Genomic DNA, 26,055 nt, shown 5'->3' with positions numbered 1-26,055 from the left:
TACCAAGCAGCTTCTCAAGGACTAACATGAGATGCTTTGAACATCTATTCTAGGCTCTTATTGGCTGCTTGTTTCATTATTTGGTGAAAGTATGGTATATATAGTTATATATCATATTATATCATTATATGGCACAATTATATTATATTTTTGTCCACAAAATAATTTTAAACATTAAGCATACACCGGACCCTAAGATTAAAAATTCTTTATGACCACGAGGGACATTTCAGTTAAGTGACCCTAGCTTTTTCAAGGTGTGTATTTGTGTAGGCTATATTTGAAACATCTTTAAAATAAATGAGATATATATTTGTTTTTATATTGTAAATATATTTTTATAATTTCATTACTAACCACGCTTGTTTATATTATTGTCAGACACAATATAATTAATAAACAAGACAACAAATACTTGCATGTCAAAATCTGGTATAACATACATTTGTTGAACAGATCAGTCCATGCGTTCTCTGTGTAGCCCGTGCTGTGTGTGACGTAACAGTGCTCAGGAAGCAGCTGTCATATACACACATTGTAAAAGAACAGCATCAAAATTATCACGGTAAGTTACAAGGCATGTTTTATAAGAAAAAGTATGAATGAACACATTAATAGCGTCGCATCCTCAGTTTGTGTGTGTGATTGTATACTACTACTAATTTTCTGTGTAATGATAGCTGGTGTAGTATAAATAGGCGGTGGCTTGATCGATAACGGCATAGTGCTGAATAAGCATTTACAATCATGTTTCGTTAGCTGTTCTGCGGTTTACTGTAAAATATTTCACTTTAAAATATTCGTAAAGCTGGTATTACTCGTTTTTTTCGTCATTTATTTTTGTGGAAGAAGGTAAAAACGGCAGTTTGGCAGGTGCCTGGCCGGTCTCAGAAAAATCATAGCCTACCAATTATTCACTGAGCACATGCGTTTCATTTTATTTTATTTTATTTAAGTGTTTTCATTGGTTTAAGTAGTCAATATATATCAAGAAAACACGTTTAGTTAACGTATATAGTTAAATTTAATAGTATATTTAAAGAACATATATAACACAGAACATATATATGGAAACACAACTAGCAGTACATGGGCACACACATATTATATATTTTATATTACACCAGAATTTTTAACAAAGCTAATTATAGTTGCAGTGAATATACCAACTTTAACCCCAATCCATAAATTATCTTTTTTTTTTTTAGAATTTTTTGTGTGATTTTTTTTACAATAGAGGATGTTTTTTCTTTGAAAAAAATAGACCTCTTACTGATGTTGCAAAGATTTTTGCCTCCTCTAGATGGAGATTAACCTCCCCCCAGAGCTCCTGCATCTGGCTAGCAGCTAAAGGATATTGGCTATAAGGATGACCCTTTAAAACAGGCCCACCCTAACTTGCTGTTTGAATAGGAAATACATTATCACAGGACAGAAACTATGCTTGTCTAGTGATTGTATGGCACCTTTACGATCTTTGTCCTGTGGAGGGCTGTAAAAGGTGTCTAAATTACAATGCTCTCACAGATATATTTCACAAAGCGCACAGAAAATGTGACCCTCACCCATGCTCATGCTCAGACTTCCCCATGATTGTTTATTGGTTTATGCGAGCAAAGCAGTTTCAGCTGTGCACCTGTTTCATCTAATTGTAATACATTAAATAGTGTGCTGCACACATCAGCATTCTGTGTGCAGAAGCTGTATAAAAAGATATAAGCCCACGGGGCTTCAGAACTGTCGTAGTTTATAAAGAGTGTTAATCCTCTTTGTGTGATTGTTTGTCATTGTGCTGAGGTTTTATGCACCTCTTCTCACCGAACTCGCTACTGTGTCTAGCTCTGTGTTGGAAGCTACGTCACATTCAGACAGGCCAGAGGAAGAATAAAGAGACTGAATAGTGGGTCGGTCTTAAAGAGACCTTCACTTTTAAACAGTGTCTTAAAGAGCCATTAGCAGCATGGTAACATTGGTGCGTGAACAGGGTCCCGTATTGTTTTGTGAAATTTGCTACTTTCTGTTTAGGCACTGGGAGCCATAACTCAAAGTGTGTAGTGGTTAACTTCCTTTAAGCTAAGTTCACACTACATGATTTTAAGCCAGATTTAAGCCCGATTTGCAAATCGTTCGCTCGCCGACAGGTCGGGGTGTGATCGGGTGCAAATCGCGGGGGATTAGCGGGCGATCGACGTTCGCAAATCTGTTGGTATGAAAGAGCCAACAACGCATCAAAGACGCTCGCAGACGGCTCGCAGACGCGTCGCCGACACCAGAAAAATATCTAGCTTGTTAGATATCTGGAGCTGTCGCGCGACTCGACCTCCTATGATGTCACGAGCTACAGCCAATCCGTCGAAGGGTTGACGTCACACGGAAAGATGAGCAGCATGTCACCAAAAAAACATTGAACTCAGGCATAAATGTCTGTATGACGTTTCACATATATTTACCACAACTGCGCTGAGAAAAAGAAACGGTGGAGAGAAAGAGCAAACGCTGTAAAACAGCCAGGTGAGCAAATGTTATTATTACATTATCTAAATGTTATAGGGTAAAATGTAAATTAATTGGTCATATTTCCATATTATAGAAGCTAGCGTAATCCTATTTTTGGGATATGTCTGTAAAACATTATAAAGTGTATAATTCTTTTTACTGTAATTCTGTTTATTGTTATATATTGTGTATTAGAGGATATTCAGTTACATTACAATCTGCCTTTTGTACCAGTCGAAAGAGCTTGTAAACAAAGGAATAAATTCTCATATTTAGTTTGAATAGACAAATAAAATAAAGTGTGGAGGTAAATATTAACTGGAAACATTGCATTTATTTATTGATTTTAGACTTTACTGTTGCACAAGTGGACTCACAAACAACTAGGGATACATTAACTTCATTTGGGAACCATGGCTTTGGAATTGAGGGATATTGAAGACCCAGTTCTATTATCACATCTCTAAAGAAGCATAATGGTGATGATATACAACGCCCAGGAGACTGACAGAAGCAGATCAATGTTGTCACCTGAACAACCTACCCTATGCATATATCATGCATGACATGTGCGGTCCGGTCCCAATGTGTTTTTGTTTACAAACTATTGACTTTACTATGTATTACATTTATCAATAAGGTGATTAAACTTGTTGAAGGGTTTAGATTGAATTTCCCAGTGCTGTTTCATAAAATAAATGGTCTATCGAAAGTAATACATTTAATGCAACAAAGTATAAAAGTATAAAACACATTGTCATATTTTACAAAAAACGCCAATATGAATAGTGCTTTATAGCCTTGCATTGTTGTTTGTGCAACTTGAAAACATGTAGTACATTTGAATGTATATTATGTGGACAGACAAAATATACATTGTTAGAACACGTGCATTGTGGCACATTAACACAATTAAACATTACAAAAATCCCTATGTAGAGCCCTTTTAAGAGCTGGGTGATATATAAATATCGTAATATAATTGTGTGTGATTGGCTGTTAGATTAATCCACATTGAGTAAAAATGCCCAGAGCTTATCATCACAATCGCCATAAATTTTTAGCATGATCAGATATGTTGATGTTTAGCGCCGTAGTATAGAAACATTGTTAATGTTCTGTGAATAATGAGTGTGGATCAAGAAATAAAGTTAGTACAAGGCACTTAATTGCAACATGCATATTGCCTTTATTTGTTACATTCCTGCACCTTTTGATTTGTATGCAATTAAAATTAATTGAATAATAACACAACAATAAACAGAATACTTAAAACAATGAAAAAGTGAACCACATTGTGTTCTTTACAAATACAGGACTTTAGAACACACAAGAAAACGAATGTCCTAAACTGACAATAACTGGCTTTAATCTGCTGTTTGCAGGGATAACTCTACATCAGTTCCTTTTAAAATGTGTTGAACTTGCCAATAAACACTACCCACTGGTGAGACAAAGTAGTCCCGCATCAGAGTGCGTTGCACTTTTGCTGTTGCCATACAATTGCGATGTGAGGTGGTGTTCATCGGTTGAAAAGCACCCGTCTCACTATTCTTCCATTGCCCATCAACCATGTTTTGGTCAGCAGTCTGCTACAGCTGAAGTGGTAGCAAGTACCCCAAAGCAATGTGGAAACTGCCACTTCCTTTCGAAGTCCACGGCTATGCCACTCTCCTTCCGTTGATGGTGTCTAAAAAATAGGACACACCAAATGTCACTGATTAAATTATTATATATTCAAGACTACAGTTTCCAATGGATTTATTTGCATAGTTATATGTAGAACAAACACCTTGGGTCTCATTTATAAAACTGTGCATAGGATCCTTACTAAAAGTCGATGTATGCACAAAAGCCAAAAATGGCATACGCCAAAAAATACAGACAAAGCAATGTTCCCTTTCTGCAAGTGTGCGTACATGAATTATCTTCTGATCCCACCATGCAAGCCTATTCTCCCATTAAGTTTTTTTTTTTTTTAAAGATCACAACATTTGTGTGGTAACTGGCGTACGCATGTTTCCAGAACTGTTTTGTGCATACGCATGCTTTATAAATGAGACCCCTTCTTACTTAATCCATATAAATAAGTATAAAGATAAACTAGGGACTAAACAACATGTAGAATAACAAATATTACAATATAAGGTTTGGAAGTAATTTTATATTTATTTCTGTGTTAACATAATTCATGTTTATACACAAAATACTTTAATTTACACATAGTGTAAGCTCAGATAAAATTATGAAATTAATGTATACAGGTATGTATAGACATAAAAATAAATATTACTTGTGCTTTTCGGAACTATATCCCTGTTTCTAATAATAGTTTTTACTAAAATACTTTTATCAAAGACAGTGAACTGCTGATGTCCACAATGTTATGGTGTTCTTTTTTTAAAATGAAGTAGTAGAGATAGATAGATAGATAGATAGATAGATAGATAGATAGATAGATAGATAGATTTATATTTTGTAATAACCCTACCTTCAAGAAATCGTCATTTATAACCTGGTACAGAACAGAACAGGTATCCAAAACTATTTGTGGGATGGTGCTGGTCCCCCATCCTGGACTTGAACCTGAGGGACTTGAACGTGTCACCTGCATGACACCAAAAAGTTCAAAAACATACCCAGACAGAAAAAAAACGTAATGACAACATTCAGTTCATATTCGTTTGAAATGAAATCACACAAACCTGTTGCATAGAATCGCAGGGTCAAAGACAAACGCTCTCCAAGTCATGCTTTGCGAAGCCTGTCCTATTCTATTTGAACGATAATTAAATCAAGAAACACAGCTTTTAAACACAGTAGACAACACGTTGATATTTTAAATGTGATCATAGCCAAACATAAGCATGCAGCTATATTTCCTATATAAACAAGCTGTACTCACCTCCAACTCTTAAATCCCTGCTGTCCTCGTGTGGTGTTGATCCACCTCTCCACATACACATCTCTTCATTTTTTTCTTTTGCGGCTTTGCATCGCGCAAACGGTTTGCAGCACTAATTTCTGTCTGAAGTCTATATATACAAACAAAAGTTTTGCGCGTCGTCTTGATTCTTCTTCTGTGGGTTTACTGGTGCGCGTGTTGTTTCGCGTCATTTCCGGTTTGTTTTATCGCGTGATTTTTCGTGACAAAACGTGGTTTGTGGACAAGATAGAATCGCCGGGTGATAGAGTTGTTCTCAACTCGTGTAGTGCGTTACCTCCTGTTGTGGGGCAGTCACGTTATGTCGTGTGGTGTGAACTGATCAACAACGTGAACACTCCTGATTTCACAGAGAGCAAGTCATGTAGTGTGAACCGCACAGTTCGGACCAACGTTTTAAAGTCATGTAGTCTGTACGAGCCTTTAGGGAATGACTATAGACCTACATGGCCATGAGTAATCCACTAGTGAACCAATAAAAAAGCAATGTACAGTCATCTGGCCATGATATGATTTTTATGGCAATCTCATCTCACCCTGCATTGTGTTAGCAGCGAAAACGTCATGGCTTCAATTTCCAGGGAACAAACACACTGATAATTTTTTTTACCTTGAATAATAGACTGTCAATTAAAAGCATCTGAATATTATTACCAAGTTGGGCTGCATACACTCTAAAAAATACTGGTTTGTTTTTAACCCAGGGCTGGGTAACTATTATACAGAATTAATTTCTGGGTTAAAATGACCCAAATAATGGGTTGTTTTAACCCAACTGCTGGGTTGTTTCAACATGGTTGATTAACAATAACCCAGCAGTTGGGTAAAAACAACCCATTATTTGGGTCATTTTAACCAGAAATGTGTTCTGTCCAATAGTAACAAAAGTGTGTGTGTGTGTGTGTTTTGTGTGTGTGTTTTGTATAATAATTATGAATATATAACTACACACACATGCATGTAAAATTTTAAGAAAAAAATATTTGTATATATTAATTATTCATATTTATGTATAATATAAATTATATATAAATATAAAAATGTGTATACACATGTAAATATTTATTAAATATATAAATGCATGTGTGTGTATTTATATATACATAATTATTATACACAAAACACACATATATATGATGTAAACAAAAACATTTATTCTGCAAACGATTAGTTGCGATTAGTTCTTATGCAGCCCTATTACCAACATTATCACACGTTTACATTGGCTCACTTAATAAATAAACATATATTTTTATTTTTATAAATATTTAGTTTTTACATAATTTAATTTGTGAGAAAAGAAAAGCATGGAGAAAAGGACTTGTATCCCTTTGCAATGAAAAAAAAAAAAAAATGCCATTTTTGGCCTGTTAGGGGAAAAACTTTTAGGATTATAGTTAATAAATTGAGCTCTGAGGTATCTTATGTTTGCATTATAACTACACTTTTTAACTGTAAATATAGTTACACTGTAAACCATAGAAACTTTAGTCATGCTGTTATTTTGAGTTATTTTGAGTCATTTTGTGTGAATGTGTTTGTGTCTGTTTGTAGTTCGCAAAAAATATCTGTTACTGATAAATTTCCTTATAAAACATGCAAATAGAGCACTGCAGGGATGATAATTTTGTAGGCCAACACGGACGTTAGGGAGAAACTGGTTCCTTCACCAAAAAGCCCATACATTTTTCCCATTGATTTTTGGATTATCACAAAAAATAAACTCTTGTTTTTAACAAAAGTTTATAACACTAACACCCTTTTTCCAACAAGATCTTTACAGATGAACACAACTTTATGAATTTTAAAGTCTATATTCATTTTCTAAAAATTAAAGACCACCAATTATCCGATTCACGTTTTTACATTTCCTTGTGAGTGTTTAAGTGTGTATTAGTACATGTTAATGATATGCAAAAGGTACAAACCCCAAAGTAAACGATGAAGCCAGTTATTGTCTCCAATGTAAATCTCTTTTCTTGGACTACAACAAACACACGGATTGTAGGCAACAGTTTACTTCCTGGGATTGGTGATGTAGACAAGGCCGATATTATCTTAATTCTTTCCACTTCGGACTCACAGCCTGTAAGTTAACTCCTTGCATTGTGACCTAATCTTTCAAACATGGTAAGGAGCGTCACATTTCCGGCTGACATTAGAGGTATTCAGGCCAATCACAACGTGCAGATTAGCTGGCCAATCAGGGACTAGAGCTTTTTAAATCGATGAATTTTGTACATGAATCAGTGCGTTTCAGAAAGACAGGGGTATCTGAAGCTACAAAAATGTACGGTATGTGGAAAATAATTTGAACATATTGTATTATATGAAATACACAAAATAACGTTGTTTTTAGCAATGAAATATGTGCCTTTTAAAAGCTAACCTTGGCTACAAGCAAACTAAACTACGATCTCTCGACATCCACGTCAACATGAAGATGAATGACTGTTGGGGAATTTTGCCTATTTTGTGTTGTTTTTGAGTTCTTCATGTGTACTGACGTTTAAAGTTTAAGTCTGTTGTTGTCTTGTAGAGTTTAAAAAAAATCACATGTAGTGGTATTATTGATGTATTTTATGGCGTAGAATAAAATGTGAAAATATCGTGTGCTTGTGTTAACCCAATATGTAATTGAAGCCGTTTAACAAAACCCCATTGACTTTGGGACTGTGGAACCGGAAGTGCTAAAATGCTTGCTTCCAGGTTTTGCCTACAAAAATACGTCATCCCTGTGGCACTCTATTTGACCAAATTTTTTTTTATTTTTGGAGGGCTTTAGGACCCAGTTTGCCTCTTTTATTCTCCTGCAGAAGGCAGCACAGACGTTAGCGCAGTTGCACTGCTCTCTTTCACCTACCAACACAGAGCATTCAGACTTACACACAAATGACTCCAATGCATCCTAAAGCTGTGATCATTCTGAAGACGCACACCCACAAACACGTAACCTCGCTCGTCCAGTAGACGCCCCTGTGAGGTGTCTGTCTCGGGGGTTCAGTCAGGGGTATTGTGCCTCTGCTGGAGCCGTCCCAAACCTCACATCTCATCTTATTAACAAACAGCTGAGTAATGCGTAATGAGTGTTAGGTGGAGATAGAGAAAAAGGGAAAAGGTTAGGAAGGAGGAGGGGGATTGAGGAGACTACAGTGCACAGTGGTTGCTGAAGCAAGGCAAGCATCCGTTGTCAACGGCGACGCTGGAGCAGCATGTCTCAGATAAAAAGATACACTTACAGCAGGGTAAGTGATACAGTGGACACACTCTTACGCTTTTGAGTCTTTCTCTCTGACATATGTTAATACATTTTTGTATTTAATTGTAATACAGTAGGATGCTTTGTTTAGTTATTAGTCATGATGATGCTCTGAGTGTGACATGCAGGTGTGTTTGCAATGAATCTTCTGGAATGTGTAAGGCTCAGATTTTGGCTAATGTAAAACTGCTACATTCTGTTGCAATGCGTGGGTTTGTATATTTGAACACTTACAACAGGCTGGCAATGTTTTATTTATTACAGAGTTACACATTTATGACATACATAGATGGATACTGACGATGTTATGGTTAAGCATTAGAAATGGTGATTAATCCTGCAAGTAATGTTTGTTTGATTCAATTTGATTTTGTCACTGACTAGTTGAGCTAGTATGACCTTAAACCCAAACTCTAAGGGGTGGTTTCCCAGACAGGGTTTATCCTAGTCCCAGATTAAAATGCAAATGTTTGAGCTGCCTATATTTAAAAACATCTTGCACTGACTTATTTAAACATATATCAGTGCCATTGTTTTGTCTCAAGATGCACACCAGTATTGATTTTTGTTAGGTATGTTTGTAAAAACTAGGCCTAGTCCTGGATTAATCTAAACCCTGTCTGGGAAACTGCCCTTAAAGGAATGGAGGAAAACTCTGTCGCAACTAAAGTTTTACACATTGAGGCACAAAAGCTGTCAATGGGGTGGTACCCTTTCAAAAAATATACACCTTTATACCTAAAGGGTGCATATCATTTTGTACCTTTCATTCTGGCAGTGCAAACCTACCCATTTATATAGTTCCCATTTATTTTTATTGTGTGGAAAAAGTCATGTGGATGAGTAAGTGGAAAGATTCAAATATTTGGGTAAAGTATCCCTTTAACTCTAATATTAAACAAAAACAAAGTTGTTGTCTTATCCTTGTTTATCGTTGTCTATCTGATGCATTAATTGTTCACACATGAAAAGCAGAGAATGTGTACACTGTAAAAAATCTTTGCTGCCTTAAATTTTTTGTTTTATCAACTCGGATTACTATTATTTATCTCGACTAGAGATGAGTTGTTAAAATAGTTTAAATAAGTCAAGTTCATTTTATAAGTTGTAGCAACTCATCTCAAGATAAATAATAGTAAGTTGACATGACTTGTAAATGTTATTTAATTAAACAAAAGAATTTAAGGTGGCAATTTTTTTTACAGTGTATATCTGTTTGATCCATTGCTTCTGCAGTCTAAAACTTGCATTTGGTAACAACACACATAAGTCAGGATAATGAAAGGTTGAGGTTCTTTGTTGGTAAAGTATGTGTTATATAATCAAATGTTAATAAAATGTGACATTATGTCTTTTCACTTCATATTCACCTTATACATTTCTTGTCTCCACATCCAACAGAGCAATTTTGTCTTTACTGTCCCAAATACCTATGGAGGTCACTGTATATTATAGGCTACAGTATATTAAAGGTGACATAGAATGATTAAACGGGGTATTTATCCTTGTTCTGTGATGTGACATGTAGACATGTGACAATTTTTGTTTGGGTCTGTAATGCCTTAGAAGCTCCCTAAAAACCTCTCTCAGATAGCTCTATTAGGGTGGGGGATTTTAAACAAGTGGTTTTGCACCTATTTGGCTCCCCCTACTGGCTTAACTTGCAATCTCATTACTGATTGGCTGACTTTGCTGCCACTCAAAAAATGTAGCCAATTATTTTAAAGTGGAGGGGCAGTTAGATGCCTGTGATGTCATAAGCATCAGTTTTTCAGATTGGGCCGTTTCTAAAAGAGGAATTTCTATGAGACTGAGATGTTTAGCATGTCTAGAACTTTTTGTATGTTTGTGAATGTGGGTAGACTACCATTATTCAACAAAGACAAGGTAAAAATGGTTTTTCATTCTCTGTCCCCTTTAAATAACAGATAACACATTGGGTCTACCATCTCTTTCCAAACACACTTACACAGTCAAGAAACGCTTTATACATGATATAGGTCTATTGTTTAAGTTTAAGTGGAAATTTAGTATGTAAAATGTATAAAAGAGTGACACAAAGTCAAACTTTTATTCATCCAATGACACAGTGATTCAATTCTGCTGAGTCACAAGTCTGTGACTCTTTAATGTTATTACACAGGTTATTTCATCGACAGACATTTTCATTCAGTCTATTTCTGTGCAATGAATCAATATCTCACACTGCTGCCCTAGAAATAGTTCTCTACTTTGAAGAGGTCAGATTTATTTTTTGTGCTTCTTTTTATTGTTTGATTTATACACTCTATATATATATACATATATTTTGTGTTGGGTTGTTTTAACTCATAGTTGAGTTAACAACAACCCAGCCTATGTTTATTTGTAACCCAACATGTGTTCTGTCCAATATTTACCCAGCATTGGGTTAACCCAGCAGAATTTAGAGTATGGTTTTTCCATGTATGTGGGCAGTGTTTGTTTTTACCGAGACTATCAGAAACCATTATATTGAACTCATTCTGGATCTCAACTTCTGTGTGATTGGAGAACCTTAAAATGGGTGAATGGAATTAAAATAGAGCAAGTCTCTTAGGACGATTTTTTGTATGTGTGTGCGCGCTTGTGAAATGGGACTGCAGGTAACAGTGTGTACTCTGTGCTGTACTCTGTATTCTGCAGAAAAACTCTGTTAAGTCTGCATCACAATTAAACTTTATTTCAACCAAGAGTTTTGGTCTCAGCCCTCCTAAAATAATGCAATACTAGTTCAGCTAATTAGAAGCCATTTATTGGGGACTTAATCCACACTTAAAGGGGCGGTTTCCCGGACAGGGATCAGACTAGTTCTACACTAAAATAAGAGCTGTCCAAACTGAAAACAGCTTGCACTGACATATCTTAAAATACATCAGTGCCCTTTGTTTTCCCTCAAAATACACACAAATAATGTTTTTAGTCAGGCATGTTTGTTAAAATTAGTTACATTTCCTAATTAAACTAAGGCCTAGTCCTGGTTTAAGCTAATCCCTGTCCGGGAAACCACCCCTGAATGTTGCATTCGATAGCAAAATATTAAACAATTATTGCTTAGAATGATGCTTTTTCATGTTAGTGAGTGAATGTTACTATAAAATCGGTTTGCAATGGTGTCCTAGCAGAATAATTGAGGAGTTCAGAAGCAAAACCCTCTAAGTGCGTCTGATGTGTTTTCAGCCAGGTACAGTAAATAAGCATTTTTTATCATTCTCTTATGTTTAGGTTCAGTAATATCACTTTAATGGCAATAAAAATGTTATTAGTCAGTAACTGAAATGCCTAAAAATGTTCACCAGTCATTTCATTGGTATTTAACAAATTTGATTGTCTTTAGCTGCAAAACCCTCTAAGTGCAAGTTTTTTTTAAGATTTACTAAAAGTGTAACTAGAAATGATAAAAGTCTTTAGGGGGTATACATTAGGGGGCGCTGTGATCCATGTGACTGCCATGTTCGACTTGTAATCAGGTCCAGGTAGGGACCCAAATTTGAATGTGATCCACGGTCGTTTCGCACGCTGTTGTTCATCCAATATCTTCTGTGCAGAAATTGTAGATTTTGCCAACAAACCAGTATTTCTGAAGGCCTGAGGCTGGGATTAAGTGGATTTGAAGCAAAGCTGTTTGATGAACATATAATACATACCAAGAGCATTTAGTCAATATCATTATCTCATTTTTGCATCTGTGCTCCTTAATTGCAGGTGTAGATCTTCACATTTTCAATAACATGTTCCACTAAATTTAATGAGAAAACATCCAAATACTATTTTGTGCCAAGAATATTTAAAGGGACACTTTACCCATTTGTATTAAGCTTTGTATAGTTAGAACCTCAGTCATGTTTTTGAAAGGTCATGCATCATTTCCTCAGTTGCCGCTGAGTAGGGTGACCATACGTGCCATTCTTCCTGGACGCATCCCGTCCAGGATTTCGGTGTGTCTTCCGGAAGTCATATTTGTTGACCGCATACGCCATTCAGTTAAAGGAGTAGTTCACTTTAAAAATGGGGTCCATTGACTTTTCATAGTAGGAATAAAAAATACTATGGTAAGTCAATGGGCCCCATCTTTAAAGTGGACTACTCCTTTAAAAACATAAGATATACAATCATAGTTTCATTCTTACCTTAAAATGTAACGGTTGCTTTTCTGTGATAATAATAATAATCCTCTATGATGTATGCAGTCGACAAATACGACTTCCGGAAGACGAACACAAAATCCTGGACGGTATGCGTCCGGGAAGAATGGCACGTATGGTCACCCTACCGCTGAGACAGGAGAAATACAGATTTCAGTGTTGCACTTCCTTCTTTCAATGATGTAAAAATTGAAGGGTGAGACTACAAACACCCCTTTTCTCGGTCAAATAGGCCCAAATTCTAAATATATGTTACATTTCGACTACACATATGACACATTTTCAATAAAGATTAATGTTTCTATGGGTGAAATGCTTCTTTAAGCAACCTCTGGTTATCTTTAAACTGTGTCATCTGACATTTTTTTCATTCTCAGACCACCAGCAGTGGCAGCAGCAGGATGAGTTCAGACGGAGGTGGGCGACCCGTGAAGGTGGGCTCTGTGGTGGAGGTGATCGGCAAAGGTCATCGTGGTATCGTAGCATATATTGGCAACACACTGTTTGCCTCTGGGAAATGGGTGGGAGTGATTCTCGAAGAATCTAGAGGCAAGAACGACGGTACTGTGCAGGGAAAAAGATATTTCACCTGTCAGGAGAACCACGGCATATTTGTACGCCAATCACAGGTACCTCATGCTTGCTTACATGTAAACAATGACAGTTTCACTTGTGTAAATCTTGAGTTCCTGGAAATCATTGGCACATTCTTCTACTCGCAGATCCAGTTAGTAGATGATGGTGCAGACACAACGTCTCCTGACACCCCTGAAGCAGCCACCTCCAAAATGCTGAAGCGAGGTAGACGTACATGTTCATGATATGGAGGCATCTGCTTGCACTCATATTTGTCACATATAAACATAATGATGCCATGTTATCTTTTCTTCTCAGAGATAATTGAAGGTCCAAAGTCAAACAAAGTGGTGAGTGAGGGAAGGGTGCCTGTGTGTGGTACTGTGTGCATATTGTATCTTCTTTATGTCTAGTGTCATGTATCCAGACATTTGTCATAACGTCTGGTCCATTCTATAGTTTTTTACTAAGACACACCCACTTATAAAGGAAAGGCATGTGTGTCTGACATGAAAAAATTTGTAAATTAAAGTTTGATGTGTGGTTTAGAGCAACTTTATTCAGAGTCAATACCACAAAACAAACTGCACAGGTACAAAATACATACCAGAGCCCACCAACAACTTAATATACATGAAAGACCAATGACATTATCGCAGGTTTTCATTGTTTGTGATAATTTCATATACATTTAAAAACAAAACAGAATATATGTTTCTGCCCATAATCGTCTGACTAGGTCTCTAGGTAGGCATGTATATGAAATATAGCCCAGGATAAGATGTTTTTAAGTGTGGACCCAGGATAATATTTTAGTATGTTACTCTTGATGACAGTGCTGAGCTCACAGTTTCAGTCAGCACTTACCATATGTGTGTGCAATATGCATCAGATGATCAGTGAACAGACTGTACCGTGCGCAGTCCATGGGCGTGCCATCTGAGACAACATCATTATGTATTTACTTTTATTTCCACTAGAGGGGGATATGATAACACTGTCCTTGCCATTTCTGCCCTCTCTGTCTTTTAAAATCATCAAATATTTAAGTGAAAGCTTATAATGGAAGACAACAGTGATCAGGGAACAACTTCTGATGACTTTTAAGCCCAAAAAAGTGCATCTATTCTTTACAGAAGTAATCCACACGTCTCCAAGGGGTTAATAAAGGTCTTTTGAAGGTAATCGATGTGATATTGTAAGAAAAATATCCATATTTGAACTATAATAACTAGCTTCCCGCAACAATGCCATCTTGGACTCATGTGCTCACTACGCTAATTCTCTCACGTGAATTTCTGAATCTGACCACTAACACAATGGGTGCCGTGGCACATTTTTATGACATTTTATAAAATGAGGCTACTAACCAACAGCAATACGCTATATAAATATAAAATAGAATGTTTTATGTCATAGATTTTCTTTGGGGAGGCCGTGAAGCGATACACCATACACAAGGGGGGGGGGGCACACAGAGTAAAAGTCTGAGAACCACTGCTCAAATATGCTTTAGGGAGCATGTTTACCTCACAGCAAAGCATCCCTGATAAAGAAAACTATAGAAAACATTGCAGAGATTTTAATGGATTTAACATTATATGGGAATTGTATTGTTTTTAAAGGAAAGTATAATGGTCTCTGATGGTCTCTACTCGTAGTGTTGGGTTTTGATGTTATCTGGTGGATGGGAAACAATAAAACACCATTAAATCCTACTGAAACATGGCACAAATCATGGTTGTGGCTAGAAGCAATACAGCAATGGCCAAAATATCATGAAATCTTGCCAGATGAACGCTGTTTTTATAATAATTCTACCTTAAAGCTAACCCTAAACCCAACATCTCACGAGATTTAGGCTGTAGCTGTATAACATCTAGCCAAAACACACTACTACACAAAGCTGTGAGAGAAATGTTTCATAAACATATTGTAATTGAAGCCATTATAATTTATATTAAATTCATTAGAATTCATTAAAATCTGGATTTTTTTCAATAATTTTTTTTAGCAGGGATCTTTGGTAATTTCTCTTTTCCTAAACCTGCACTAACACAAACATGTATTCAGAGTATGTGTGCGTGCGTGCGTGCGTGTGTGTGCGTGTGTGTGTGTGTGTGTGTGTGTGTTTGTGTGTGTGTGTGTGTGAGAGAGAGAGAGAGAGAGAGAGAGAGAGAGAGAGAGAGAGAGAGAGAGAGAGAGAGAGAGAGAGAGAGAGAGAGAGAGAGAGACTTTATTCACTACTCATTACACTGACTGATCAAACTCTTTCATCTTTTCCTCCTCAATCTGAGATGCAGCGAGGAATCAAACCCAAAAAGGTGCTGCATGTTTCTCTAACCTGTGTTTCTATAGCATTTGCAACATTAAACAGCCATGCTGCATGACATCAAACATCACATTACATTTATTTTATTATGTATATTTTTATTACAATTAAATGTTAATAACTGATTTTAATGTATTTTATAAATCAGCATGCTAAATATAATTTATGCATGTTTAGTTTATTTATGAAAAAGACCTAGCGAGCTTGCGAGTGCTGAGAGTGACGCATATACAGCACTTAACATTTTACAGTATAGTGGTTTTGAGGGCTTAAGCAAACATTGGTTGTGTTGTAATGAAATCAGTATTTTAATGTTGTGTGGCTGTGATGTTTAAAGGTGCTGACTATACAAGGCAGTATGAGAATTGCTCATCCTCCCTCAGCCAGACACTATATACTGCAGCCAGGCTAAGACATTAGTCCTTAGATTACCACTGAAATATTGGACTTGAAACCCTTGTGTCAAATGTCAGTGCTTGGGGGTGAGTTTTTTAGGATGTTGTTTAATTCAGAGAAAAGGATTTGTTTGAGCTTGAAGATTAAATGGAAATTGTAATCGCATGCGGTATTTTATAATAGTTAAATGATGATCCTAATTTGTGGGAGGCTTTAAAAAAACTCATAAACAGTGTGTAAGAAATGGCCAGGCGAACATTACTGAGCATTATAGTCAGCCTGATCTCATGGGAATTTGTAAGTGTTTTACGAGGTTGCTAATTTGTATGAATAAGTACAAAGAGAAACTTAAAAAAAAATTATTATTACAAAAAGGCATTAACGCCAAAATATGTAGATTTTCACCACTAGTGGTCGCTATTTAAGCAATATCGCTCGAGTAGGAGTGTGATATAGCTCTATATCATCACGGCTGTGATTAGGCCTCGTGCCGAAGGCAATCACAGCCGTGATGATATAGAGCTATATCACACGACTCCGAGAGCGATATTGCTTTTATACAACAGTTCGACGGCACACGTTTGAAAAACGAAAACTAAAAAACAACAACGGAGTTATTTTAAAAGCCTCTTTGTTTGAGAACTACTTCTTCCGCCACGGATTTGAGGGCGGCCAGAATGACAGGTAAAACTTTCGGCTGCTTTGAAGCTCATAACAACTCAATGGACGGAAAAGCCGTTTCTTTATATTACCGTTTCTTGGTCACAAAGTGTAGTTTTAAGATTAGTTTAGTCGAGAATGTATATGTATTATATTTAAATCTGCAGTCGATTAGTAAAGATAGCGCCTGTTTGAACGAGTGCTTACTGAGATTCGGTACGAATGAGAACCAAAGCATGAGCGGACGTGAGTGTTCACTCGCCCCGCTGACCACCGCCCTCTCTGGGCTACATCTCTGACAGAGATACCCTGGCTCTCATGTTGGCCTTGTTTGTTTATGATCGTCAAAATGAGATCAAATCAGCAGTATGTGGTGTCATGATCAAACGATTACTTGTTTTTTTATTCATATTTAGTGTCTTTTGTGTTGTTATTGTTTTGGCGCGAGGTAAAAGTTAATAAAACTATACTTGTATAACGTTACTATTGCTTTCTCATTTATTCTTAACGCGATACGAGCACTCGATTATTATTATTAAACTTTGTTCTTGTCAGTACTATACAAAATGGTTTTTTATAAGTGTCAGAGAAATGTTTTTGCATGCTGCTTATAAATATACCAGTGGCGATATCTCATAACATGTTTTAATAGTCACATCACGATAAAGTAAATGATCAATGTCCACATTTAAAAGCTGGGGTGCTTACCTGCAGTTCCACGGTGTTTTCGCGTTCTGATAAAAGATATAGCTCCAGAAAAAAACGAGTGTTTATATTCCTCTTTCCAAGTGTTAATCGTCCACACGATGTGACAAGACATTTCTCCCATTAACTTTAACGTAACATCCAAGAGCGCTGATCTTTGACAGAATAATTACTTCCGATTGGGGATTCACAGACTGATTTATGAGCTAGTAAACTAATGAGACACACGGAGAGTGATTCAAAACAGCGCGTCTGTGTTTTTCCATTCAGAGATGAGCCTGCTTAGGACCTCCATTCACTAGGTGGCGGAATAATACGAAAGGTGATGCGGTTACAGTGCCGTTATCAGCACAATATCGCATGGCTCTTAGCCAATCAGATTCGAGAACCAGAAAGAACTGTTGTATAATACACTATAACGAAGGCAAAGCTTAGTGACGTTATAAAGGAGAGTGGAATAGTGGAAGATTCACCATTCAGCGACATATGGATTTCGCTTATCATGTTCATGGATGAGGTAATAAAGCACTAAAATATGCAAAATAGAAATGGTACAAATTTAAAGCCACCTTAAAAAAAATAGTTATGATTTGCCATTAGATTGTGTAGTTATATTTTGTAACTAAATATTCAAATTTACAAAGCCAATTCATCTAAAGACAATATTACAAATACAATGAACGAACAGAGAAACTAGACTCACCTTTTCCAACAAAAATCCCAAAATTTGGAATGTTAGCGAGTGTGGGTGCAACATCTCCTAACCATAACTAAAACCAGAGGGAAGTAACTCTGATACTGACTCTAAACCCAAACTTACAATCTGATAGGTTGATAAAGTTGTATGCCTGCTAGGGATGCATAACGATTAATCGCAAATTATCTATAGCAGAATAAAAGTTTTTGCTTACATCATATACAGTATGTGTGTGAACTGTGTATAATAATTATGTAGATATAAATATGCACACATGCATGTATAATTTTAAGAAAAAATATATATTTATATATTAAGTATTTATATTTATATATAATATAATTTATACATACAAATATATATACACATGTAAACATTTCTTAAATATATACATGCATGTGTGTATTTATCTATACAAAGTTATTATACACAGTTCACACACACATATATATGATGTAAACAAAAACTTTTATTCTGCTATATATTAATCATGATTAATCGTTATGCTTCCCTATTTCCTGGGCCAATGATGATGTTGATCCAGGAACATGTTGTACTTGGTGAAATTACATTAACTGTATCATAAAGTACTTTATAAATAGAGTGATAGCTGGTATGTGATAAACATGAGGTAAAATATGTGGATTGATTTAAAATACATAATAAAGATAGTAAAGGTCTGGCTCATTTTCAAGTAATATGCTACTCATTCACCACCTCTGTTCATCTCTCTGTTTTCTCTCTGTTCTTCTGCAAAGCTGTAATGTGATATATCACTCTCTTCCTCAGCACTCCATCTCTTCCTCTTCCACCTATCCACTCTTTCTGTAATGGATACTCAAATAATGATGTGTCTGCAGATAGTGCAGTGGTGCATTTAAAATGCACTTTAGCACGATTACAGTATCTGATTCTGAGAGATCGAATCAGATGAAATCACATTAATGTCACCACACACAAGTGTAGTGTACCATAAGTGTGAAAATATTGGGTGTGATTCAGCAACAATGCAGCTATGCAGTGACAGTATAAGCAATATTTCAGTTGTTTATGCATGTGTACTACCAGGCAAAAGTTTCAAAAGTTCACTTAGCTGGAATTTTCTCATACATAGTCCTAAAAATACGTGATCTGAAGGCGTATGCTTAAATGTTTGATAGTTTTATAGGATTTTTATTTTTTTATAGACAGAAATATAATTATGCCAAGCCAACATATTGTTTTCTTTCATTAAAAAACAAAAGTTTATTCATAAAAAATGTTTTTAAAATGTATGGCTTGGATCGAATAATAAACATAAAGCAGGCAATAAGAGTTTGAACTTCGGCATATACAGTCTAATATATGTTTGTGTTAGTTTGTTGTGTGTTACATGTGTTTGTGTTAGTCATTAATTTGTGATATGAAAGATGCAATTAGCATTATGATCTGCCTACACACATAGACAGCCTCTACACTACAGAAGCCAAGAGGAGTGTTGCTAGGAGACAAGCCAGACTCCCATCAATTCAACCCCTCCCCAGTTTCACCCCCTTCTCCTTTTGTTTCTCTCTCTCTCTTTCCCTGTCTGGAGGGAGGGGTGTATGTGTAGTGATGTAATGTACTTGCTAGGCAGCCGTTGGCACAGCGGAGCATAGGAGTGGAAAGAGCAAAAGGGAGTCATAGATGGATACAGAGAGAGAGACGGCTACTGTTCATTGGATGCTAAAAGAAAGACGTTGTAATGAGAGGAATGCAGAAAAGCGATTCAGAGGCTTTGATTTTTGTCAGAGGATATAAAAGATTTAATCCCTGCAGCAGTAACGTAGAGAAGGACCGAGCAGACATTTTTTAACTGCAGCATAGACAACCTGCAACACTGCCACTGTGTTTGTGCGTTTGTGTGTGCGTCTGACTACTGCATGTCGAATGCTGTATGAGTGTGTTTGTGGCTTTGCTGTAGGCTTGGTCTGATCTCATCTTGATCTGTTCTGTGACTGAATCCTTTTTTTTTTGTGCACCTGTTTGTCTTTACTCTTCAATCGTCAATATGATGAAACAGACGCCTACAACTCGTAAGGTACAGAAAAAAATCAATCTGTTGGTTTTTTATGTTGCATGCATGCAGAATGCTCCTTTGGTTTGTTGTCGAACTATGGAAGAGTGTTCGTCTGTGTGTGTGTATGAGCAGTGATTCTTTTACAGACTGGATCTTTAGTATATCACCGCATGTGTTAGGATATTAATAATTTGATTAATATTTTGCCATACAATACAGTACCTAATATTAGATGATTGTTTATAAATAAAATAATATTGTGTATTTGTGTATTGCGCATGCTTGGATGTCCTGATAAATGTTTGGTGCCAGGCACTTTGTTTCACAGGCAGACAGAGAGTGGGTTAGTGTTTGGGTTCTTATGTGCTTAAGTGTATGTTATTATAGACAAAACATACAGGATGCCAAGCTTCTCAACATGCGATGAGAGAATTACTGGTTCATTGAGGATCAAACTTTTACTATGCTTGTAAAATTTATATTTAGGGTTATTATAATTGAACATTAATGTAATGTAATACCAATTAAACTCAATTGATAGGATCAGTTGATATTGACAGTTTTATGCTGTTGATAAACACAGCAAATAATTTTATGTACATTAGAACAAATGCATTAGAAGTTATGCACATTGAAAATCTATGGGAGAAGCAAACAACAGCCACAGATGAAACAATATTAACAGTGCTCTGTGTTTATTTATTCTGTTTCTAATCTTCTTTTTATTTTCCTTTTTATACATATTACGTATACCTGGGTGCAACCTCTAGACCACGACCAGAAGGCCAAAGGTAAGCTCAGTATCGTGTCCTACAAGTCATTTCTATGAACGAGGGGAGTTTTTTGTTCAGTACTATATAGTGTTATGTGTTTGTTTTTATGTTCATGTTTGCCTGAAAAGTTTTTTAGACACAATGTTGCACTTAAAAATGTATGAATGTCCTTGCCAGTGTTGGGGGTAACGCATTAAAGAAACGTGCACTATGTAATAATATTACTTTTCTGAAGAAACGAGTAAAGTAATGCATTACTTTATAAATCTTCACATTAATATTTGAGTTACTTTTTAAAAAAAATAAAATAATAAAAAAAATAATTTACTGAATTAAACTGAGCGTCTGTGCCTAAACGGGAACAGTTTGAGTCAAAACTGGCATTGAGGCATTTAGTTACTTTTTTGGGGAGTAATTTAATATTGTAATGCATTACTTTTAAAATTAACTTTCCCCAACACTGGTCTTTGCAGTGGATACCAAAATAGAAAACAAAGTGGAATTGGCAAATTCTTTTTGTTGCATAAATTGACTTTTTTTTTCAGCAAAACATCATTGCATATGTTTCTATATGCCGGATATTTTACTTGTAATTAAATTTTTTGTCATTTAAGAACGTTGGCTGTCAACTTTATAACAATCTTAGTGAATTTTCGATGCATCAGTATAATTTTTCCGTCTTTCTTTCAGCAAACACGGACAGGAGTGGGGGTGAAGATGGGCTCAGGTTCTGCATCTGCTGGAGAGATGAGCAGCAGTGAGCCCAGTACACCTGCACAAACCCCACTAGCTGCCCCTGTAATACCTTCACCTGTGGGAACCCTCATCTCACCTGGAGCTCCTCCCATTCCAGGACCCACCAAGGTGAGATTACTGTGATATTTTATGTGATATTATATGTGATTTAAAATGTCTATGAAAGTTTTCAGTGATCCATGCCAGCACACTGGCATAAAATGGTACAAAACTGTGGTGGTTCCCTAAGGTCTACTAAACATTATACAATGTTGTACCTTTTTTGGGCACATTAATGTACCTTAAGGATCTATTGTGTACCTTTAAAGGTAGAGTAAACTGTTTTGTACCCGTAAAATTGAACTGATACAAATTGTTCCTTAACTCTTTCACCGCCAGCGTTTTTAAAAAAAGTTGTCAGCCAGCGCCAGCGTTTTTCATGATTTTCACCAAAGTTTAATGCCTTCCAGAAAATGTTCTTCTTTAAATATATAAACATACAATATACCAAATGAAAGAACAGACCCTTTGCTTTAAAAAAATAAAAATAAAAAACGGTTCATCCTACCTTCAGTGGTATTTTTATAATCAGCTTTTGAATATGGGTAGGTTTCTGCAAAAACACCCAATTTTGAGCAAAAAGCAGAGATAATTTAATTTTTGTGACGGACTTTTCATAGAGATCCCATTCAGAGCGATCTTTAAAACAGACACGGACATGCAGCCGCTTGCCATAGGGCAATACTTCCGGGTTTAAAAAGTTGCGGAAGGGGATAATAGCAGTATTGCGGAAAGACGGAAAATCTCGTCATTGCCGGGGAAGCGTTTTCTCTTAATTGACGAAATATCTCGTCAATGGCGGTGAAAGAGTTAAAGAGCACCAATGGTTCAATTCACGATTTTATATTTCCTTTGGTGTGTATGTGTGTATTAGTACATGTTAACGATATGCAAAAGTTACATACCCCAGTAAATCTCCAACGTATATCTCTTTTCTTGGACTACAACAAACACACAGATTGTAGGCAACAGGTGACTTCCTGTGATTGGTGATGTAGATAAGACTGACATTATCATAATTTTCCCGCTTCGGACTCACAGCCTTTAAGTTAACTCATGTTAGCATTGCATTGTGACATGGTAAGGAGCGTCACATTTCCGGCTGACATCAGAGATATTCAGGCCAATCACAACGTACAGATTAGCTGGCCAATCAGGGACACAACGCTTTTCAAATCCTTGCGTTTCCAAAAGAAAGAGAAATCTGGATACACAAAAATGTACGGTGGAAAATAATGTGTTTTTAACCATAAACCACGCGAACACATTGTATTATACCAAATACACAAAATAATGTTTTTAGCAATGTAATAGTTGCTCTTTAAGGTACACAAAAGATCCTTAGGGTATAATATTGTACCCCAAAAGGTACATTTCAATGTGTTGTATACCCAAAAATGTACAAAAATGAACCTTTGATTGTACCAGCCCATGCAGTGACAGAAAAGGTACAGTTTTAAAACTCAGTAAAAGGCCACTAACCTGGAATCAAATTGTACTAAAGATGTTTTGTGCACTTTTCTGCAGGAAGAGGAGTCGCTGCGTGCCCAGGTGAAGGATCTGGAGGAGAAGCTGGAGACTTTGAAGATAAAGAGGACGGAGGACAAGGCAAAGCTGAAGGAGCTGGAGAAACACAAGATCCAGCTTGAGCAGCTGCAGGAGTGGAAGTGTAAGATGCAGGAACAACAAAGCGAACTGCAGAAACAACTCAAGGAGGCCAAGAAGGTATAGAGCAGACTGTCATATAAGAAGTGTCAGTCTGTGGATGTGAAAGCTGACTAAGATCTTTCTTGCAGGAATCTAAGGAAGCTCTCGAAGCTAAAGAACACTACATGGAGGAGATGGCAGATACAGCAGATGCCATTGAGATGGCCACACTGGATAAGGAGATGGCAGAAGAGCGAGCCGAGTCGCTGCAGCTGGAGGCTGATGCTCTCAAAGAGAAACTGGAGGAGCTGACGATGGACCTGGAGATACTTAAACATGAAATAGAGGAAAAAGGTAGAAAAACACCTAAAACCTAAAATGTTTTGTGATTTACTGTTTTCTATACAAAATCATCCTGCATAATGGAAAGAACATTCTGTGAAAATTTAACCTTGCATCTTTAATATTGACTGAGTAAGATCATATCACATGTTGAAGCCATGTGAAAGCAATGAACTGATGCATAATTAGATTATGATACTTTGGCCTGGGTTTCACAGACAGAGTCACATATTTTATTTCTAACTAATTTAAAGGTACATAAATACTACCACAGCCACAGGCGCCTATTGATCCATAATAACCTCGTTGCAGGCTCAGAGGGAGCAGCATCCAGTTATCATGTAAAACAGTTAGAGGAGCAGAATGCACGACTGAAGGAGGCTTTAGTGAGGTGAGTCTTTGTGTTGAGATCTACTGAGAGATCTACTCTTTACATTAGTGATACTTGAGTTAAAGGTCCACTTTTTTTCCAGCTCCCCTAGAGTTAAACAATCAATTTTACAATTTTGGAATCCATTCAGCTGATCTCCGGGTCTGGTTGTACCACTTTTAGCATAGCTTAGCATAATCCATTGAATCTGATTAGACCATTAGCATCGCGCTCAAAAAATAACCAAAGAGTTTCGATATTTTTCCTATTTAAAACTTGACTCTTCTGTAGTACCATTGTGTACTGACGGAAAATTAAAAGTTGCGATTTTCTACTCTCATTCTGGCATAATAATCAAGGACTTTGCTGCCGTACCATGACTGCAGAAGGCGCAATGATATTACGTAGTGCACGAAAATAGTCCCCTGCTGTTCAAAGTTACCAAGGAGACTTTTTTCGGGTGCTGCGTAATATCATAATACACGATGTAACTACAGAAGAGTCAAGTTTTAAATTAAATTATTTTTGAGCGTGATGCTAATGGTCTAATCAGATTCAATGGATTATGCTAAGCTATGCTAAAAGTGGTACCGCCAGACCCGGAGATCAGCTGAATGGATTCCAAAACGGTAAAAATCAAATGTTTAACTCTAGGGGAGCTGGAAAATGGCCCATTATTTTCAAAAAAAAGTTCAGTGTCTCTTTAAGTATTCACTGTGACCACTAACATTAATGCACGTGCTGTACCAGGATGCGTGACTTGTCTGCATCAGAGAAACAAGAGCATGCAAAGCTACAGAAACAAATGGAGAAGAAGAACCTCGAGCTGGAGACACTAAGATCCCAGAAAGAGAAACTCCAGGAGGAGTTGAAGATGGCTGAGAAAACAGTTGATGAGCTTAAAGAGCAAGTAAGTGCTAGCATCAGAACCAATGAAGTTTGGTACATTATATTGTATACTACTTTTTTGAAAGTCCTGGCTAGACGTTAACAGTCACTTCAATACAGTATATGCGTGTGTCAGGTGGATGCTGCTCTCGGTGCAGAGGAGATGGTGGAGATGTTGACAGAAAGAAATCTGGATCTGGAGGAGAAAGTACGAGAGCTCAGAGAAACAGTTGCAGATCTGGTAAGTGGTCACACACATTTCATCATTTAGACCTGTGATACTGCAATACCAAGGTCATGGTTTAATATGTACCATAAATGCATTTGGATACGGTGAGGTCCTCCAATGTATGTTTAACAGTATATGTGTCCATGTGCTGATGTAGGAAGCCATCAATGAGATGAACGATGAGCTGCAGGAGAATGCCAGAGAGACAGAGCTGGAGTTAAGAGAGCAGTTGGATCTGGGTGCTGCCAGTATAAGAGAGTCAGAGAAGCGTGTGGAGGCGGCTCAGGAAACCGTGGCAGACTACCAGCAGACCATCCAAAAATACAGAGAGCTCACTGCCCACCTGCAGGTACTGATTTGTAGAATACACAGAATACACAATACACTGTCAGATGGTCAAAATATGTACCCCAGCTGTCACTCAAAGCTACACATTGGTACCAAATCTATAGATATCTGTATCTAATAAGATCCTTTTTGTAGGGTACTGCCCTGGGGTGCATTTTTTGACAATTTTTTTCTAACAGTGTACCACCAGTAAAACTCGCCATTGGATCAGTGTGGCCATATGGTCAAGTTTTATTGGAAAGTTAGCTAAGATGTCTGGTTAGTACACTAGCATCCCATGCATTAGATCTCCATTGACAACACAGGACTAGTTAGGAATCAGATACATGCTATTCTTTCCAGCTGAGATTTAACATAATGCTTCATCATGGTTAATGTACATCCTAATTTTTGTGTG

At 36.7% G+C, this 26,055-nt stretch overlaps 1 protein-coding gene across 3 annotated transcripts in view; it reads left to right on the top strand.

The window, feature by feature from the left end:
* The first annotated feature begins 8,262 nt into the window (after positions 1 to 8,262).
* dctn1b (dynactin 1b) overlaps positions 8,263 to 26,055 on the top strand; it is a 28,240-nt gene continuing 10,447 nt past the window's right edge. For 2 of the 3 annotated variants that reach the window (XM_065297002.2, XM_065297004.2), the window contains exons 1-14: positions 8,263 to 8,685; positions 13,240 to 13,491; positions 13,585 to 13,663; positions 13,757 to 13,788; positions 15,742 to 15,762; positions 20,270 to 20,287; positions 21,037 to 21,057; positions 21,730 to 21,903; positions 23,362 to 23,559; positions 23,631 to 23,835; positions 24,136 to 24,214; positions 24,944 to 25,103; positions 25,218 to 25,322; positions 25,468 to 25,659. In XM_065297002.2, the coding sequence (XP_065153074.1) occupies positions 8,653 to 8,685; positions 13,240 to 13,491; positions 13,585 to 13,663; positions 13,757 to 13,788; positions 15,742 to 15,762; positions 20,270 to 20,287; positions 21,037 to 21,057; positions 21,730 to 21,903; positions 23,362 to 23,559; positions 23,631 to 23,835; positions 24,136 to 24,214; positions 24,944 to 25,103; positions 25,218 to 25,322; positions 25,468 to 25,659 (1,569 nt within the window). In that variant the 5' untranslated portion in view covers positions 8,263 to 8,652. The remainder of the gene's footprint in view (positions 8,686 to 13,239; positions 13,492 to 13,584; positions 13,664 to 13,756; positions 13,789 to 15,741; positions 15,763 to 20,269; positions 20,288 to 21,036; positions 21,058 to 21,729; positions 21,904 to 23,361; positions 23,560 to 23,630; positions 23,836 to 24,135; positions 24,215 to 24,943; positions 25,104 to 25,217; positions 25,323 to 25,467; positions 25,660 to 26,055) is intronic. The other variant, XM_065297003.2, reaches the window with a different exon arrangement.

Source organism: Paramisgurnus dabryanus, chromosome 20, assembly GCF_030506205.2.
Source record: "Paramisgurnus dabryanus chromosome 20, PD_genome_1.1, whole genome shotgun sequence".
Lineage (NCBI taxonomy): Eukaryota > Metazoa > Chordata > Actinopteri > Cypriniformes > Cobitidae > Paramisgurnus > Paramisgurnus dabryanus.
Note: the sequence above shows the minus strand (reverse complement) of the source record. Positions and strands in the feature narration are given on the sequence as shown.